The sequence below is a fragment of the Vipera ursinii genome, assembly GCF_947247035.1.
Source record: "Vipera ursinii genome assembly, chromosome: 14".
NCBI classification, from domain to species: domain Eukaryota; kingdom Metazoa; phylum Chordata; class Lepidosauria; order Squamata; family Viperidae; genus Vipera; species Vipera ursinii.
The window spans coordinates 11,811,462-11,829,429 of record NC_139527.1 but is presented as its reverse complement, the minus strand read 5'-3'; the positions used below and the strand labels follow the sequence as shown (position 1 = coordinate 11,829,429).

The following is a 17,968-nucleotide window of genomic DNA, read 5'->3' as shown; positions in this document are numbered from 1 at the left end:
TTTGCCCCTCCGATCCCGACCGAGGAAATGGGATCCTTTTCCTACATGACGCTTCCTCACCAAAGCTGGTGTGCTGATGTCCTCCCAAAAGGACGTAGGAGATGAAACTATGAGGCGACAGGGACCTGATCACCCTCCCATAAGGGTATTCGGTGGAAAACGGTGAACCATAACATTCAGGCCCAAAACAGCACTATGGCGTTCCCTCTGGTCTGCGGACCTTAATTCTCAAGAACAGGAGCAGGAAGGCGTAAAAGGAATTTCTCTCTCTCTCAGCCCAAGGTACTGATCGTAACTTAACAATATCCCTACAGCAGATGAGGAGGCGGGAGGGAGGGAGGAACTCACTTGGTGACAACCCCAATCTTTACTCCAAACACTCCCGTTTGTTTTCGAGACGGCATCCTCTTTAGGCTGAACTCTCTGCTTGTGAACTTCACGGAGAGCTTCACTTCGACCTTGGAAAGAGAGAAACTCTCAGCGCCTAGTTCCAGGTTATGCTGGTCTGCCCCAGGGCCGCAGAGGGCCAGCAGCAGAAGGGAGCTCTGAGGAGAGGGCCCTATGCCCAGGCCAAGGTGGGCTACTTTGGCATTCCTCACCCACCAAGTCAAAAAGGAATAGAAACAGCAAAGCTACCAGAGCATCTAAGGCAGAAAACCTAACCTATCATCAATTGATAAGGCTTCTTTTATTAAAAGAAGCAATAAGCCAGAAAACAGTTCATAAAAGGTCAGTTTTCCTTGTGCCCTGTAGAAACATCCTTTTTGATTATGGCTTTAGCTCTGACTGCTCATACTTTGCCTGTTTCCCTTTAGTTTGCTTTTCCAGGTATTGTTTCTTTGGGCACAGGCTGCTATCCAAATACAAGTTATAATGGAATTGATTGAGCGAAGATGATTCCCTATTACGCATCGTTAATGTAAGAAACTAGATGGCTGATTGCTTCTTTTCAGCAAAGATAACAGATTTAATTCTGATAAGAAGCATCATAAGCCAGGTGTGCAAACATGATCGCATGACCAGGGAGAGCTAGAAACGAGGAATCTGCACCAGGGAAGCTGCTAAGTCTGTAGACCTGATCCCAAAGGTGCTTTCTTCCAAAAGGCAACTCGACTTTTTTGGGGGTTTTCCCTTTGAAAACATTTCACTTCTCATCCAAGAAGCTTCTTCGGTTCCAGTTGTCTTTTGGAAAAAAGCACCTTTGGGACAACCCTACAAACTACTACAAAGATTAGAGGAAGGGAGAAGTTGACAGTTCCTACGCTGTTAGACTTTAGATGGCATGTGGGAAATACATATATATACTCTGATGTTCTGATTAAACTCAACCTGGATGACGGAGAATCTCCATAAGCCTGTAGCCCTAATGCTCTGCCTTACCCCATTCATGAAGATGACGGTGCGCTGCCAGTCTTTCTCTTGCAAGGTTTGGGGGTCCAGCTGAAAAACACATGGAGCCGGCATTCAACTCCTCAACAGGCCAAATCAGAGACTTTGCCATTGTTTTATCTGACAAACCATGATCACCTGGAAAAGAATCCTACCCGGTTTTCTTGCAAGACAGAAAGTTCATAGCTCTGCACAGCATAAAATTAGAAAACACTCATTTTTATGCTTTAGATTATTGCTCATTTCCATCCCGGGAAAAAGCTAAGATGTTTTAGATATGCATAGGTTTATTGTGAACGCCAAACTCAGGTTCATCTTTTTTCCTGATTTTGCCACTGGAGCCACGCAGAATTTCTGGCAGTTTCTTCCCAGCGGAGTCTCCCTTGCCTGAGACTGGATTGTTACACATGTGATCAGAGACCATGACAACTCCTGAGGGTGGGATAGTATCAGCCTTCCAAGGTAGACCAGACAGGAACCACGACCAGATGGGCTAAGTCTACTTGATGGTACGGCTGCATTAAGACTCTCTCTAGAGTGGAAAGAAATGAGGGAGGGTCCCTTCTGAGCCTCTTGTCCTCCCCTCTACCCAGCTGAGGGGGTGATGCAGTCTCCTATCTGACCATTCCCTGGGCAGCATCTGGCACCACCACAAGGTCTTTCCCACACACCACTACAGCTAGTGGGACATCAGTTGGTGCTCAACAGCAGGCTGGGATGCACAGGGCCTGCTTTTCAGAGAGTCCAGATGCTACAACAGTTAAAGAACTGGGCGCCTTTCTCTGCCCGGATCGGATCAGCTGCTTCCTTGATATCTCTGTTGTGATGAGGTTTCCTGCTGCAATTCTGCAGACTTCCCACTTGAAGGCACGATGCACAAAATCACCAGAGGCTGCCTGCCTGCATCACATCCCACGGCACTGCCTAGACATTTAGCAGTGCCCCAAATGATGGGCGGATGCAATCTCCAAGGATTCCTTTGCAGAGAGAGGCAGCTTAGGGGGTGAACGAGAGGTAGCTAAGGAGGGGCCAGTTCCCCAGGCACGATTGGGGTGGGGGGGGACTTTCGGTGGTGAGAATTAAAACCTGTGCTCCAGTTATTGTCACAATGCATTAAATGTTGAATGTGCAAATCCTACTACAGTCAACAACAGTTAAAAAGCCACCTTGCCCAAGAGGGAAGGCGGCATTCCTCTCTCCTCTACGTACCCCAACATACGGAAGGAAGGGAAAAGAGGTTTTCAGGGAAATTCTGGAAGGAAGGCCAGTTAAGAGTGACCCCTTCAATATACGCAACCCCAAAGCCTCCCCTGCAAAGCACACACTTTCAGCTGAGGTGGTGAATAGGAAACAAACAAGGGCGACATAAGCCAAAAGAGTACAGGCAGTCTTGACTTACGACTCGCTGCTTGGTGACCACTTGAAGTTAGGGTGGACCCTAAAAACAGTACTTACAATCCAGATTTGAAGTTATGCCTCCCTGCCTCCCGTGGACATGCAATCACACGTGGGGTGCCATTGGCAGTGTCCTGTGCTCACAGGACCATGATTTATGAGGCTTTTCATTCACTTCTGGCTTCTGGCAAAAAACACCCATCTGCTTAACAACTGTGGCATTCACATAAAGACTGGAGATTCACTCAACAATCAAGGCGATCTCCTTAATGGCAGCTGTCAAAAAGTGTTGCAAAATCCGGCTGATCATGTGATGAGCCACTTAAAAATTGCCACAACGTACGACTGTACTTCTGGGTATAATTGCTGTCGTGAGACAAGGGTCCCTGAATTTGTGATTTCATTCCAGGTTAAGTGGGAATTAAATGTGCCCATCCCTCATTGGCCAAGGTCGACCCCCCCAACCCATGGCAGCCCCTGCCCCACCTGGATTTGGCCTTTGCCCACAATGCGGTCCGTGGTCTCGCCGTCTTCTTTGCTCTTGTGGTAGCTCTTCTCGTAGCACAGGATCCGCAGCGTCTGGGATCCCTCCAGCTCGATCTCAAACTCCTGTGGGAAAGAAGGGCAGAGCCAGGGGCATTTCAGCAGATCCCCAAATGACGCCAGAGCTTTGGGCGGGAGGGAAAAGAGCAGCCAGGGAGTCTCCTTCAAAGCACCTGTGAGGTCAAATTGGGGCATCTTGCCAATTCGTCACGGCTTTCTTTCCAAGATTCACCACTGAATCCAAAGTCAGCGCAGCTCCTTCCTCGCTAGGAGCCCCGGGGAACCTGCGACTGAGTGCGCTACACCTCCCAACCACCCAACACAGCTCAAAAGCAGCCCTTTTCCTGAGCAAGGTGCAGAAGTCAGTTACTCGCTTTTAGGGCTGGCTAGGAAATGCATTTTCTTAAGTCATGATGAAAATGGTTTGAGAAAAATAAAATTATAATGCAAGGGAGGATTTCTTAGGTCCATCTGAACCCTAACCACCACCCCCCCAGTGAGGGCACAAGGCAAGAAGGAAGTGCCTGAAAGCTCAGCTGCTTAGGTGCATAGCCGGCACTGCTCCCACCTACCTCGTTCCAGTTGGGCTCTGCGGTGTCTCTGTAAACCCTCGTTTTGGCCTTGTTCACAAAGTACCCGAAGGAATCCACTTCAAGGGTGCAGTACAAGCCTGGGGGGGGTGCGGGGGGGAGAGACATAAGCCACCACTCATGTAAGCATCCACTGGGGCTGCAGGGAGTCCTCTGCCTTCCCCCCAGGCCACGCTGGGCAACCTTTGGATCAGGAGAGCACCTCACTCTTCTTGCACTGAACCCCCCCCTGCACTTGTCAGGACTTTCATTCAGGCCCAATGTAAGCCCCGAAGAGGGCCCTCCATCCCACTCTGCGTGGCGGCTGTTCTGCCCCCCTGCACACCTGCCAGGCACCTCCACTCACTTGAGCTCTGCTTGAAGCCAGTGGCGGAGTGGACAATCACGTTCAGGAATCCGCAGAGGCCAGAGGGCTCATCATCTGTGTCAGAAACAAACAAGGGGATAATCGGGGCAGCTCTGCGGGGCTCCCCAGAGCAAGGCGGAAATTCTGCATTAGGGAGGGAGGAGGAGAGTTGAGCATTCAGAGCACCCAGTTTTGGTAACCCTGATGTTGTTGCTTGAGAAACCTAAGCAGCATCAAATTAGTTCTATAAATTTTAGCGTTCCAATTGTACGAAACAAATCTTTTGTAATCCCTTCCCAAATCCAGAGATCGGGTTACAGGTAGTCCTCAACGTACATTCACAATTGGGATCGGAACTCCCACCACTAAGTGAGGTGGCCACTAAGTGAATCAAATTTAATTTTATGACTTTTTTTGCTGGCCATTAAGCGAATCACCATGCACGTTAAGTGAATCCGGCTTTCCCCATTGACTTCGCTTGTTGGAGTCAGCTGGGAAGATCACAAATGGCAATTGTGTGATGCTGCAACTGTCACAAATAGATGCTGGTTGCCACATGACCGCAGGGACGTTGCAGAGGTCTTAAAATTGAGGACTGGTTATAAATCACTTTTTCAGTGCTGTTGTAACTTTGAATGGTCACTAAGCAAACTGTCGCTAAGTGGAGACTACCTGTTGCACTAATGCTTCCAAGGGCTGCAGCAAGCGGATGGTTCTCTAAGGAACAGAAGGGGGGCATCCCTGGTGTGTCTCTAAGGCCCCCAAGGCCCCTCCTCCCTCCCAGCCCCCCATCACTGGGCAGGAGGGCAGCACACTCAGTCCAGGATCCACCCCCCCCTGCCCCCCCAACTTCAGGCTCCCACCGTCACGGCAGGGGCTGGCAGAAAGGACCCCAGCTCTGTTCGGCCACGAAGCAGGGAGATGGTGCAAGGGGGGGCTGTGGGGCTGGTCCTCCTCGCACACTCACCTTCTTTGTTAATTGTAAGGGGAATGTGATGCACCGTCTGAAGCTTCACACAAGAATTTGTTAGCATTTGGAGTTCCACTGATGTCAGCGAAAAGCTTTTGAAGCCTGCAGTTCAGAGGAGATTGACACGCTTGGGGCACGGAGACTCCTTTGCGCCTCCAGACTTGGAAGTGGGAAAGGACCGTGCTGGGCTTTGGGAAAAGCTGCCGGGAAGACCTTGGACACCCACCACCCTTCCATCTGGGTGGACAACGCAAAGCCTCTGGCCCAGGGCACAAGGCGCCTTCTCTCACAGCAAGCAGCTTGGCCCTCCCCAGGATCCGTTTAGCAAAGAGCCCAGCATGGTGGAGGGATATGGCTCCGTGGAAGGAGAAGCGCTAGAAGAGACTTCTGCAGCCAGCAGGGACCACAGGCAAGACAAGCCCCACATCTACCTTCGCCCTCCCCAACCCATGCAGGGAATTGGGCTGCGATGCACCTTTCTGGGCAGCCTTGGCGCACCCCAAATGCCACTTGGCCAACCCACAGGGAGAGGATTCCGCCGGGGCACGTACATTTCTTCTGCTGCTCTCGGACGATCTCTCGCCATTCAGCCCGTTCGTAATCCGAGGAGATGAGGAAGGTGTAGCTCTAAGGGGGAAGAAGCAGCAGGATGCAACCCAGAGAAACCACAATTCCAAAGTTATATCTTTTTATCCAGCAGTTCTGCATGTCCAAAGTCTACTCTAGTGTTTCCCGCCTGATAACTCAGCCTGTGCCACTTCGACTTTACTGAAAGAATTAAAATACGATGTATAATGCATGGATCACTAGATGCATAAACTTTATTATATAATCCACTATGCAAAACTATACCACAAACAATAATTAAAGAGTATGAAATAATGGCCACAAAGCATACAAAGTGAGAAAGAAAGTGAGATGTAAGAGGGCTTCTCATCGCTGCAGTTCTTAAGTGAATCATGTGGTTAAGAAAATCCAGCTGCCCCCGTTGACTTTGTGGAGAGACGGCTGGGAGGGGGGGGTCTTTCGTGTGACCCGGGGCTGCTGTGACCGTCGCAAATACATGCCCATTGCCAAAAGCCTGAAGTTTGGTCACATGAGAGCGGGAAGAATGGGGGGGGGGTTATAAGGGTGAGGAGTGGCTATAAGTCATTGTTTTCAGTGCCATTGGAATGTATGAATGGATGTTAAACAAATTGCTGTAAGTCAAGGACTATCTATATAAACTAGAAAGAAGTGCAAAAGAGAGCATTGTAAAGCAGGCGGATCTCTTGACCCAGCAACCACAAGGACTCAGCTATCTGGGCAGTCAGACACACACACACCCCTCCCTCTGAGGGTGCCCAGGCTGAGCAGTCTGGTGCTGTGGCACCGAAGCCCAAGCTGAAACATGGCCCTGCTTCGGAGAGGTGAGTTGCAGGGGCATCTCCTCCTGGAGGTGGGACTTCAAGGCTGGAGACCTTCAGCCACTCTGGCTGGGCAGACTGGACATGGGATGGGTAGAGGCTGCCCAGAAGGCTAAAACCGGGTGGGAACAACATGGGTGCCCATCTCTCCTGGGTGCTGAGAAGCTCTCGCCTGCTGGCATGATTCACAGGCTTGACTGCTGCAAGCACCTCTCCTACCCTGAGGGGGGCTGGCTGGAAGTTAGGGTTCCACATCTCCCCCCCCCAGTGCCCCTGACAAAGATGACTGGTGGACTGATACATTACAGGGAACTCCACGCCACAGACTGTTGAAATGTAAAGCCCTCCCGAGATGCCCAAGTCAGAAAAACAGCTTCCATGTCATGTTGAGGCCGCCTTTCCCGTGCCCGGATCTGAAGCAGGCCGAGGCAGAGAATGTCACCAACCCGGTTGCAGAACCGGGAGGCAGTGACGGCATTTCCAAAGAGAGCTCAGAGAGAAGCCACGTTCTTTGCCCCTGAACATGGAAAGGGGGCCACACACTTCCGCAAATAACTCTTTGCCTTGGAAATGGGCACCTGATGGGCTACCCAGGTCCAACTGGAGGGTTCTCAGAGAAGCCCAGGAATAGAGACCTTAGAAACCCAGAAGACCACTCACTTTGCCATTGCGATTGTGCACTCGGAAGGCCATATTAGGAGACATCAAGAGAAGCAGGGATTCCTGTTCAGACAACTTCTTCTTCAACCTCTCCAAGTTCTTGCTTCCCTTGTTAGCTTTCTGAGGAGGAAGCCCAGACAGAAATTATGTTCTCTTCTCCTCCGTTCACAACACGAGAGTTACGGGGAACTCAGCATTTCACTGACACATCTGAAGGGAGTCTGGCTCCACAAAACCCATTAGACCTTGTCAGGCTGAGTTCCCCTCCTTCATCTGGAAACAGCAGCAATCAGGTCTCTGATGTCCTAGTGCCAGGAGCAGGAGCGGCTCTTCCTTTTTCTGCCCCTATGCTCATACCAAGAAGCACAAAGAAGACTACACTCCTGGGCACTAAAACGTTGAGGCTGTGCTCAGCGTTCCTCGTTGAAGCACAGCCGAACATATCCTAAGCCACACGGCCTTGGTGTGCAGGGCTCCAATGAGGCTAACTCTCCTCAGAAAGAAGCAACTGTGCAGCTGCCTGGTTAGCTTTAAGAGTGATTAGCTAACCAGCTCGCTCTAGGCGTTCGTAATGAAGAAGCCACAGTCCCTAAGCACATTAGTATTTCTTAATCTGGGATTGTCAGCCTGTCCAGGGGTAAAGAGTTGATGGTTTACCCCGCCAAATCCCTCCTTTTACCTTTTCACGCTGGATGTCACTCTTGAGTTGGGAGATCTTGATTTTCATGGCATCCAGCTCCTCGTCTGGCACAAGGGAGATGTTTGGCATCGTCTCTGAGTCATCCACCATCTGGAAGCTGAGATCCGAGAGGGGGATGTACCACTTACAGTCGTACTGTTGGCTTTTTCTGCAAAGGTGAGAAGGATGAAGGTGAGCGAGCCATCCCTGAACCAGGTGAGAGAAGGGGAAGCCGAGCGCAGGCATGGGCTGTGGGCAGCTGCTTGCAGGGAGATCTCTCTCTCGCACACATTTCGAACTGCTCCCCTTTCTCCTTCACTGCCTTGATATTCCCTGAGACTGGCTTTGGGGAACCCATCGCTTAAACTCAACTCCCCCCAGCTGGAAAATAGATAAAAATGTGTTAGATTTGGCTACAAAGGAGATTTGGCTGCAGGGATTTTTTGGGATGCCTCACAAAAGCAACACTTTCCAACGATGCAAACTTTCTTTGCAATGTCTGCCTCAAAAACATCACATAAACTTTAAGGCTGCATGCCTGGAAGTGTAGAACTTCTGGGGATTGCCAAGGACATAAGACTCTCAAGTGGAGGCCCCCCTCCTCGCTGAGAAAGAGGCCCTCGGCATAGTTCAGAAGTGCTGTTTCTGCCTCTGGGCATCCATCCCAAGGAGGTTCCCTGGGGCTTCCTTCCTCTTTCCCCGACATGGCTGCTCCAGGTGGGGCTCACCCTCCAATCTGCTTTTTAAGCTTGGCACAGAGGAACAGATCCGTGAAGAGAAAGACGTGACGCAGCTTCCGGGATCCCTCCACCAGCTCCACCATGAAGCTGTCCTTCACAAGCTGCCGGTGCTGTCAAGAAAAGGAGACGGGCCAGTTAGCGACAAAGGAAGGGGCGGACAGGCCACCCCCCTTTTTATCAGAAGGGGCACCCCACGGTAGCCTCTGCCAGTCTAGGGAACAAAAGGGGTCAACAGAAAGCCATAATCAGACTATTGAGGAACTCAGCAAAGATAACAAGGCAATTCTTCGTTTTTGAACTCTTTAATCAGAGCAGATATTAAAGCAGGGAGTCTAGAAGGCAGGGAAGGGCAGCCAGGAGATGACCCAGTAGGCAAAGAGGGACTGTCCTTACTCCTGTCCACAGGAGGAAGAAGCCGTTGCCCTGGAGACGCTGGGTAACGGCAACCACCGGACTACCCTACCTGCCCCAGAGCAGCCGAGGGACTCAAAAGTAGTTTGTGACAGACGAGGGTCACAGCCTGCTTGTCTAAAATGGAAAAAACCCCGTATCTTTCTCTTGAAGCGAGGGACAAAACAGCCCTACTAAGAATGTTGTAACCTGGATCGAGTTTGAAGTACTAAGTACTGATGGGAGCTCAAACCCAACTTGACTACTTTTTGTCCACCGGCCACTGTCCACCAGTGCGCAACTCTCCATGCTCAGCGCTGCTGCATAACATCCAATCCGTAAAAAACAAAACCACGAGGGTCGTCCTATTCTTGGTTTTTAGGTTCTGTTGAAGCCAACTGGCCGCAACTCAACACAAAGAAATATTTCCCAAGTCAGCACTACTTAAAAACAATTATAGAGCTCGAGGATCTCGGCACCCTTGGAACTGCCTGGGTTATGCCTCAGGTTCTGGACAAAACTCTAGAAATGCAGACATTTTATTCCAAGCTGAGGGAGGGCAAGGGAGGAAAGACACCACAGATTCCACCTTGGCATTCTTTGATTGCCCAAAGGGCAAACTAAATTCCCCTTTAGGCCAGGTGTGCCCGAATACTTCCTTGTGGCAGAAAGTCTAAAGTAAGCGGGACTGTCCTCAAGCCATTCATGGCACACCCAGGACGTTTTATTACTTTGGGGTCCCTCAGCAAAAGGACTCCTCTGCTGAACAAATCCCAGGGGATTCAATATTAAAATGGAAACGTTTACAGAAAAGTCTTTTTTACCCCAATTACCTCCTGCATGCTATGGCCAAATTAAGACATGTTCACTGTGGTTCACTTTTTCAGTTGCTAGAAGCAACCCAAACAAATTCAGAGAAGCCAGAAATCCAGCACCAGGACCTAACTTCTCCAAGCAGTCTGGGGATATAATCAGACAACTCATTATTCTGGGACATTTGCAGTCCAATCACTAGGTGAAAATCTCAAGGCAAAGATAAACATAGCAAGAAGCACTAAATCATATAAAGTTAAAAATCAGGCATGACTGGTCCTGGTTGGCATTTAAATGGGGGACCCTTTGAAATGTCCAGAGCCATGGGCTAAATGAGGACACTGGAAAACATCCTGGGGCAAACCCCACTTCCATATCATCCCAAGAAAACTGCAAGGACGCATCCATGTATGTTGGGAGTCAAGCTGATGAAGACTTTACTTCATCTTTTATTTCCATAATATTTGAAGTAGAACCCATCCACGGTCCTGGCTTTCCAGGAGGAGGAGAATAGTAACTTCTGATTATCTCTTCCCTTCCGCAAGAGACTTTTGTGCCGGAACCCACGCTGGTAGCCTTTCTAATCAAGAGAGTTGGCTTCCCCTCCTGGTGGGAAGTTGACTCCCTGACTTCAGACGTGTTGCACCCGTGGCCGGGAGATGCTCCTCCAGGGCTTCTGGGCCAGAGCGCCCGGCCAGGAGGTGGCCCACTGCAGGCCACGCAGACGCCCAAAGCCTGGTTCGGCTGTCAACCTTTCCTCAAGCCCCGAGACCCAGCAGGTGAGTCGAGAAGCAGGTGGGGGTTACTGGCGGCCCTTCAGGGTGAACCTCCCCTGTTCCTCTCTCTCGCCTGCATCGCATCACCCCCCCCCCCCGCCTTACAAAGGGGAAACGGGCCACTGAGCCACATCTGGATCTCTGCCTTTCAGTGAGTGCAGCGTTTGAGTCAGGCTGGCTCACATCCCCCCCACAGGATGCCCCCTCCTCAAGGACTGCCTGGTGGTGCTGGACTGAGGGCCCCCCTGTCCTTCATTGGCAAGAAAAGCGAGGCGGTCAGCAGGCGGTCTGGAAGAGCCACGTGTCTGTCTCGGCGCTCCCGGCGCAGCTCCTCCCCAACCAGAGCTCTTGCAGGGGGCAAAGAGTCGCCCCTTAGGGGAAGTGCTGCTAGCCAGGCAAAAGGTAGCCCACCTCGTTGGGAAGTGGGCGCCAGGCGCCGGCTGGACACTCACCTCCCCCTTCTGGACAGTCATGGATTGCCTCCTGGGCGTGATCTCCTCATTGATGCTGGACAGGAAGTTCTGGGAGATGCGCAGGGCGTCCTGCAGGAGCAGGTAGTCGGGGTGGCTTGGTGGGGTGTGCTTCAGCAAGTCCTGCTTGTCAAGAGGGAGGGGAAAGAAAGGCCTTCAGGGCACAGCACTGGCCCTCCGGTGGCCTCACTTCTGAAGGATTTCCTGTCTACCTTAAAGCTTAGACCATCAGATCCAAGCTCCTCCTCCCCCAGGCAGGAACCCAGCCTCCCAGACAGATGGCTGCCAGGCTCTGCTTGAGCCCACCCACGGCCTCCCTCTCATGGGTCACTGATTCCACAGCCTCCTTCCCTTTGGAGGCGTTTCTCCTATGCCTGTGGTGGTGAACCTATGGCACGTGTGCCACAGGTGGCATGCAGAGCCCTCTCTTTGGGCACACGCGCTGTCACCCCAGCCCTAGGCCTTCAGCTGGGTTTTATAAAACCTTTTGGCTTTAGGCCTTTGCTGCCGTGTGCAAAAAAAAAAAAAAGGTTCAGTCAAACAATGAATTTCAACTTCTCACGGGAAAAAAAAAGATCTTGCAAAGTTGGAATTGATTGATTGAACTTTTTAGTCCCACCCAGTCTGCTGTTACCACCACAGCCACACCCACCCAATGGGCCACACCCACCCAATAGGCCACACCCACCCAGCACCCGACAATACATAAGTGGGTTTTGAGTTGCAGTTTGGGCACTCAATCCCCAAAATGTTCACCACCACTGTCCCATGCTGCTGAAGCTTGCTCTCCCTAACAGTTGCATCTATACCTCTAGGAGCCCAGAGCTAGAATTATGTTGACGTCTTGCTTCATCTCAGCTCAGAGATGAGGAAAAAAACTCCACAAGTGATAAAGCCCGGGGATTCTCCATGAGTGGGCTTCTGGCAAAGCTGTGGGTGGTTCTGCATGGAGCAGTAGCTGCACGGGCATCTTATGCTCCAGGTACTAAGGAAGCCCCTTTTCCTGTTAGCAGCATTGCTTTTACAAGTCCTCCAGTGATCACCCAACTTCTTCTCCTGGGGCATCTTGCCTGCCCCCCACTCTCCTACCCCAACCAGACTAAACAGGAATCATTTGAATGTGATCCGGTGTACTGTGGGAAGCCAACCTCTATCTGACTCTGCTGCATGAAGCAGCCATCCGGTTCAGCCATAAGATGCTGCACGGAGCACGTCAGGTGAAGGGAACACCTGTGCTTTGCTAACCTGCATTTTGCAGCCGGTGGAAAAGACACCACGTCTGGCAACTCTTTCCATTCTTTGTGCTATTTCTTGCTTGTGCACTGACTTCTCTGAAACAAAGCAGCCCCTCCAATTTCCAGCAGAAAAGCCAACAACATTAATATTCATGGCAACTTACGTGGAGCACAAGTGTACTGCGTGTGACCCGATCCACTGGCTTGTACAGGAGAGCTATGGGGAAATGAAGGAAAATTAGAAGCTGTAGGGCAACACAATTCTCTGGGGAGCAAAATAATCCAACAGGTTCGTGGGAAAACCCCTTCTCTGACAATATGTCCGCTGCAATCCTTTGCAATTCATCTCTGCTACTCCCTCCACACTAGCCAAGCCCTTTCCATCCCACGCACAATGGATTGCTATAGGATGCCGAGTCCCCTTTTGCTGTTGAACTCAAGGACTTCACTCCCCAAACTAGCACTTTGGCTGTTCAGAAAAGAAAAACTAACCAAGGCAGTCAGGGGGCTGGGGTGGGGGGTTTGCTATTGTCCAGAAAACCCAAATCTCAAACCCACCGGGGCACTTACTTTCCAAGGAGTTTTTTGTTGTCTGGTCTCTTGCATCCTTGGAGCCTCTGGCTCTGAGGTTCTACAAAAGATGAGCAAGACTCCGGTTATGTTTTTTCGGCCTGCATCGTGGACTTGCCAGCTGCTCCTCACCTGGTGACAGATGCTGCCTGGTTTGCCCACGATCTTCCAGCACAGAAAGCACCAGCTCAGAGGTTACCCCTCTCGTCATACTGGTTGCCACCCCCTCTACGCAGGCTCTCCCCTCCCTTCGAGAGAAAGGCATTTACTGGGGAGGCACTCAGACAAACCGGCTGGAATTTCAGCAGCCCAGGGAGACCTCGATGCTCCAGCCTTACAACCGGTCCCTGAAGGCCAATGGAAGAGGGGGCAGTGCTGGACCTCAATCTGCCCCCCCCCCAAGTCTCCTCCAAGCCCAACTGAGATATTCCTGGTGGAGACGGTCCTCTGCTCCCTCACCTTGCGGGTAATGTGAGGGAAGGGTTTTGCTCGGAGGGGGAGTATTTCTCTGATAAAAGCCACACTGGAAGAGTTCTTGAAACCACATGTAAGAATATTTGCTAAGGAACAAAGTGACTCCACCAGGTGGCAAAACCTGAGTTGGGATAAGTCAAATTCCAGGCCAGGTTTCTCAGGTTCCAAGAGCAGCCCCCAAATTAGTTGACTTTTGTGGAGGGTCCCTGGGGTGCTGTATGCCGGGAGAAGCCCCCCCCCCCGCACCAGGCCTTCTGGCCATCCTCACGGCTGAGAGACCTGCAGAACCTGCAACACCAGCCCCATTACGGGTTTAACCCAGGTGAAGTGGGGGCAGAAGAGTCCCACCAGAGCCCTATGAGGACACCCGCCCCACCGCCGGCAGCCATCATGCAGCACGGCCTCGCTCACCTCCGAGATCTCTGCAAACTGCGCGTTGGCTTGGCAACACTTCTCGGCCGTCTCCATGGCAACCTCGTAGTTATCCACGAAGGCCCGGTACACGCCCAGCTGGCTGGCCTGGGGGGGGGGGGCAAATGTGGAATGAGACCCAGCCAGGTGTGGAAAGGCAGGGGAGGGCAGAGATGGCCGCTGGCAGCCCCCCCCCCCCGCATCTCGGGAGGCTGGCTGGAGCTCTGGGGAAGCAGAGGACCGTCTGGATGAGCCTCTGCCTGCCCCTGGCAGGCGCCCGCCAAGCCGAGAACTGAGGCAGGAGGGGGAGAGAGGCCCAGACCGGCTCCCTCACCTTTGGCCCCCGGGGGGAAGACGCCCCTCTTTCTTGGCTCCCCCTGCGCTCTCTGGGGAAGAGGCAGCCGCCCCCTGCTCTTCCTCCAGGAAAAAACAACAGCCCTGCAAGGCTGGCTGAGGAATACTTTACACCCGAGGAGGGAGGTGGCCCATGTGACATCACTGGGCAGCATCCCTACGAGTGGATGGCCTCGGAATAGGAGATTTATGGCCCATAAGGCACTTCCGACACCGTAAAATGTGCCCCCCCTTCACAATCACGTGACTCAATTTCGGGCCCCTGGCGACTGGCCGGCATTCATGACCAGCTGTAGCGTCTCACAGTCACCCTGGTGATTTGCACCCCTTTCTGCCAGTTTCAGCAAAAAACAACCATTTGGAAGAAGGGGTTCACTTAATGACTGCACCGTTCACTTAATTGCTCTGCGCTTCACTTAATGACCACTGTAAAAAATATCAGAAAACTAGGTACAGTCAGATGGGTGCCTCAATTTACAACCAAGACTTACGATTGTGGTCTTAAGTCAAGGACTATCAGTTCCTGCCAACCTAGCAGTTTGAAAGCAAATCAAACGGACGGAGGTACACGGGGGGTGCCACTCTGGCGGGAAGGTGACTGCGCTCCGTGACGCCACGCTGCCCACGTGACTGGCGGAAATGTCCCTGGGCAGCGCCTTGAAACGGAGGGGAGCAGCGCCCTCTAGAGCTGGCAATGACTAGTGGAGTAAAACGCACAGGGACTCCTCTACGTTTTTGTTGTTGTTGTTGTTGTTGTTGCCAGTGGCGTAGCGTGGGTTGTCAGCACCCGGGGCAAGGCAAGTAATTTGCGCCCCCTAACCCGTGGATTTTAACACTCGAGTCTCTTCCACTAGATTAGTTAAAGAAACCCTTACCCCCTAAGCACATGTATTGTTTGTTATGAAAATACTGATGTAATTAAAGTAAAATGCATCTAATGCGCCCCTCCAGATGTTGCGCCCGGCCCCCCCTGCACCCCCCCACGCTACACCACTGGCTTAAAGGAATGCCAGGGACGACTATTGCTCCCCTTGTGTGTTCATCAAAACCCTAAATAAAAAAAAAAATGGCGTGTGATGCACGCCTCCCTGAATAAAGGTGGGTCGGGGCGAATGAATCTCTGCCCCCCCCCCCGCTTCCGTTTGGATTGGTGCTTTGAGAGGGCTGCCTTCGGGTCAGCGATTTTCAGAGTTCAGCCGCAAATACTCAAGGCTTTTGATGTGCGCAAAGTAGCTTCAGATTCCCTGGGGAAAAAGAAGCGAGCGGGGTGGGGTGGGGTGGGGTGGAGGGAAATAAAAAAAAGGCGAGTAACTCGTCCCTCAAAAACTTAACCCGCCGTTCCTTTTCCCCCGCCATGGCAGCCGCAGGTGCAGCGGGGATTAACCACGGCGCGGAGCCACGTGGACACTGCGGCGTCCCGCTCCGCCCCTTCCGCGAGTGGGTGGCTGATCTTCCGCGAGGCTCGTAAGCCGAGCCTTTGCCGGCTGCCTCCATCCCCAGCTTGGCTTCGCGCGCGATCACGGAGACGAAGCGGCAGAGCCCACTCGGGCCTTCCGAAGCGCCGCTGAGCGGGCCCTCCTTGGCGCCTTTATTTTATTTTTTTTGGCCCTGGGTGCGAATCCGGCACGGAAAGGGCGGCAGCGGCGCTGCTCTTCTCTTTGCCCCGTCCCAACGCGCCTTGGCCTGATCCCAACGGGGCGTCGGCGGACGGAGAGTTGCCGGTGCCGGCAGCGGGATCGGACGCGTTGCCGGGCTTGACCGGCTGCCGTCCCCCCACTACCACCGACCCTCGGCGAAGCGGAATCGTCCTCCTCTGGCGAGCTTAATGGGCGCCCCCCCAGATGTTGCGCCCGGTGCGGCCGGCCCCCCCTGCACCCCCCACGCTACGCCTCTGGTTGTTGCCACCACCAGTACAGGCTCCCTCCAGCCAAGGGGTGGGCAGCCCACAGCCCGGCCAGCCTTCCTTCCCCCCCCTCTGGTTTCCAGCACTGTCCCCCCCCCCGTCCTCCCACTGCGCATACCCAGCGACATGCTGGTAAAGGAGAACTGGAGCCTCAAGCTGGCTCAGAGCCGGGCAACCCTGCCCCTCCCCCCGGGCCCAACGTCCTGCTCACCAGTTTCTGGAAGAGGTCGCCCACCCGCTGCTGGTGGCTCCACTGGTGGACCCGAGGGGAAAGCCCATCGTAGAAGTCCTTGTGGATCTCGTAGAGCTCGGGCACTTTGAAGAAGATGGTCTCAATCTGCTGGCTGGTCAGCACTGGCTGGGAGGTGGTGGCAGCCGCCTTCAAAGGCTTCATGGGCTAAAAGATGTGAGACACAGAGCCGGCTGCCTTCTCTGCCCAGCGGGCACCTTCCTGGGCATCCCCCCTTGGGGAAACCCACAGTCTTTGGGGACAGCCCACTCGGCCCACCCCACAGCACCGCGGCCACCCCAGCCCACAGCACCGTCGCCAGCCAGGGCTTCGGCCATGAGGAAATGGGCAGAAGCAGAAAAAGCCAGTCCCTCGCTCGGACGGAGCCCAGGCGGGGGGGATTTCTCAGTGGCTGCCCAGGTTGTTCCCCTCGGGGAGGGAGAGACTTGGTTGTCCGTGCCCAGGCCCATCTTCAGCTTAGCTGGAGGATAAACTCCACCCCCCCCCACACACACCGATGCTCTTACCAGCAGGAGAGCCTCAAGGTGACCCAAGTAGGTTTCCTCACTAGCCAGGATGCCGGACAAGACCCACTTCCTCATCTCCAGACCCTTCTCCAGGTCTGGCTCGCTCTGGAGAAAGGAAGAGGGGGGGAGACAATAATGGGAGGCCAGGCCTTCGTGCAGAAGCTGGAGATTTGGGGGAGGGGTGGAAATGCCCGGGGCCAAAGAGAATGAAGCCAGGAGGGGGGGGCTGCTCTCCCCAGGAGAACGAAGTGAAGCACAGACAGGGACACTGAGGCACACGTTCACTCTGCAACATGCTTCGCGCAACCAGCTGAACTCCCAGGGCAGCGGAGTGGCTGGATGGGCTCTGGGCTTGCAGGAGCCAATAAAAGACGGGCCAGTTCTAGGACCCCTCCCCACTCTCCTGGGAACCTTCCACACAGCGTCCCTCCCTGCTGACTCTCTGGAGCCATGCCCACCACCCGCCGTAATGGCTGCCACACCAAGATGGGGGCAGGGCTCAGGAGAGACCAGGGAAGGCCATCCCCTCCCTCCCACCTGCCGTATTGTCTGGCCCTCCTTGAACGCAGCCCCATGAGAGACCCCTCCCCAGCAGACAAGGTTCGCTTCCCACTGGCTCTGCGGGAGCAAGCAGGCTCCTCCCCAGGGCTCGAGTGCCATTCGCCCTGGACCTGCAGGCATGGGGCCAGCAGAAGTGCCCAGCCAGCCCCAAGGGGGGGCACTTTCCTCCCTCAGAAGGTGCTGCCAAGGAGCTTTTGGGGGGGTGAAGGAGGAGAGGAGCAGAGCCAGCTTATTTATAGCCCGCCAATGACATCCTTGCCAGCTCAGCTCAGGAAGGGCCTGCCTATTCCAGCAAAGCCATTGAACAGCAGAGAATAAGGAGAATTGGGGGGAGGGGGGAGGTTAGTCAGATACGTAGGAAGGCAGCCAGCTGTGGGGGGGGGGATATCTTGGCACAAAAGGAAAAGGCTGGCAAAAGCTCTCACTGAGAGTCCCTCCCTCAGCCTGCAAGATTTCAACTTCAAAGCCACCACACAGGGTCCTACTAAGCCCTCTCCACACACCCATTTTGGGGCCTGATCACACAAACACACACAC

General features: G+C 53.3%; 1 protein-coding gene across 1 annotated transcript in view; it reads right to left on the bottom strand.

Annotated features, from left to right (window-relative positions):
* The window catches only part of BCR (BCR activator of RhoGEF and GTPase), a 66,715-nt gene that overhangs the window by 12,280 nt on the left and 36,467 nt on the right, over window positions 1-17,968 (bottom strand). The window contains exons 3-18 of the mRNA XM_083373459.1: window positions 16,871-16,975; window positions 16,326-16,511; window positions 13,858-13,965; window positions 12,973-13,033; window positions 12,567-12,619; window positions 11,150-11,290; window positions 8,707-8,828; window positions 7,979-8,147; window positions 7,300-7,419; window positions 5,785-5,860; window positions 5,231-5,335; window positions 4,264-4,338; window positions 3,900-3,997; window positions 3,271-3,393; window positions 1,381-1,440; window positions 349-458 (exon numbers count right to left, since the gene is read on the bottom strand). Of these exons, the coding sequence (XP_083229585.1) occupies window positions 349-458; window positions 1,381-1,440; window positions 3,271-3,393; window positions 3,900-3,997; window positions 4,264-4,338; window positions 5,231-5,335; window positions 5,785-5,860; window positions 7,300-7,419; window positions 7,979-8,147; window positions 8,707-8,828; window positions 11,150-11,290; window positions 12,567-12,619; window positions 12,973-13,033; window positions 13,858-13,965; window positions 16,326-16,511; window positions 16,871-16,975 (1,712 nt within the window). The remainder of the gene's footprint in view (window positions 1-348; window positions 459-1,380; window positions 1,441-3,270; window positions 3,394-3,899; window positions 3,998-4,263; window positions 4,339-5,230; window positions 5,336-5,784; window positions 5,861-7,299; window positions 7,420-7,978; window positions 8,148-8,706; window positions 8,829-11,149; window positions 11,291-12,566; window positions 12,620-12,972; window positions 13,034-13,857; window positions 13,966-16,325; window positions 16,512-16,870; window positions 16,976-17,968) is intronic.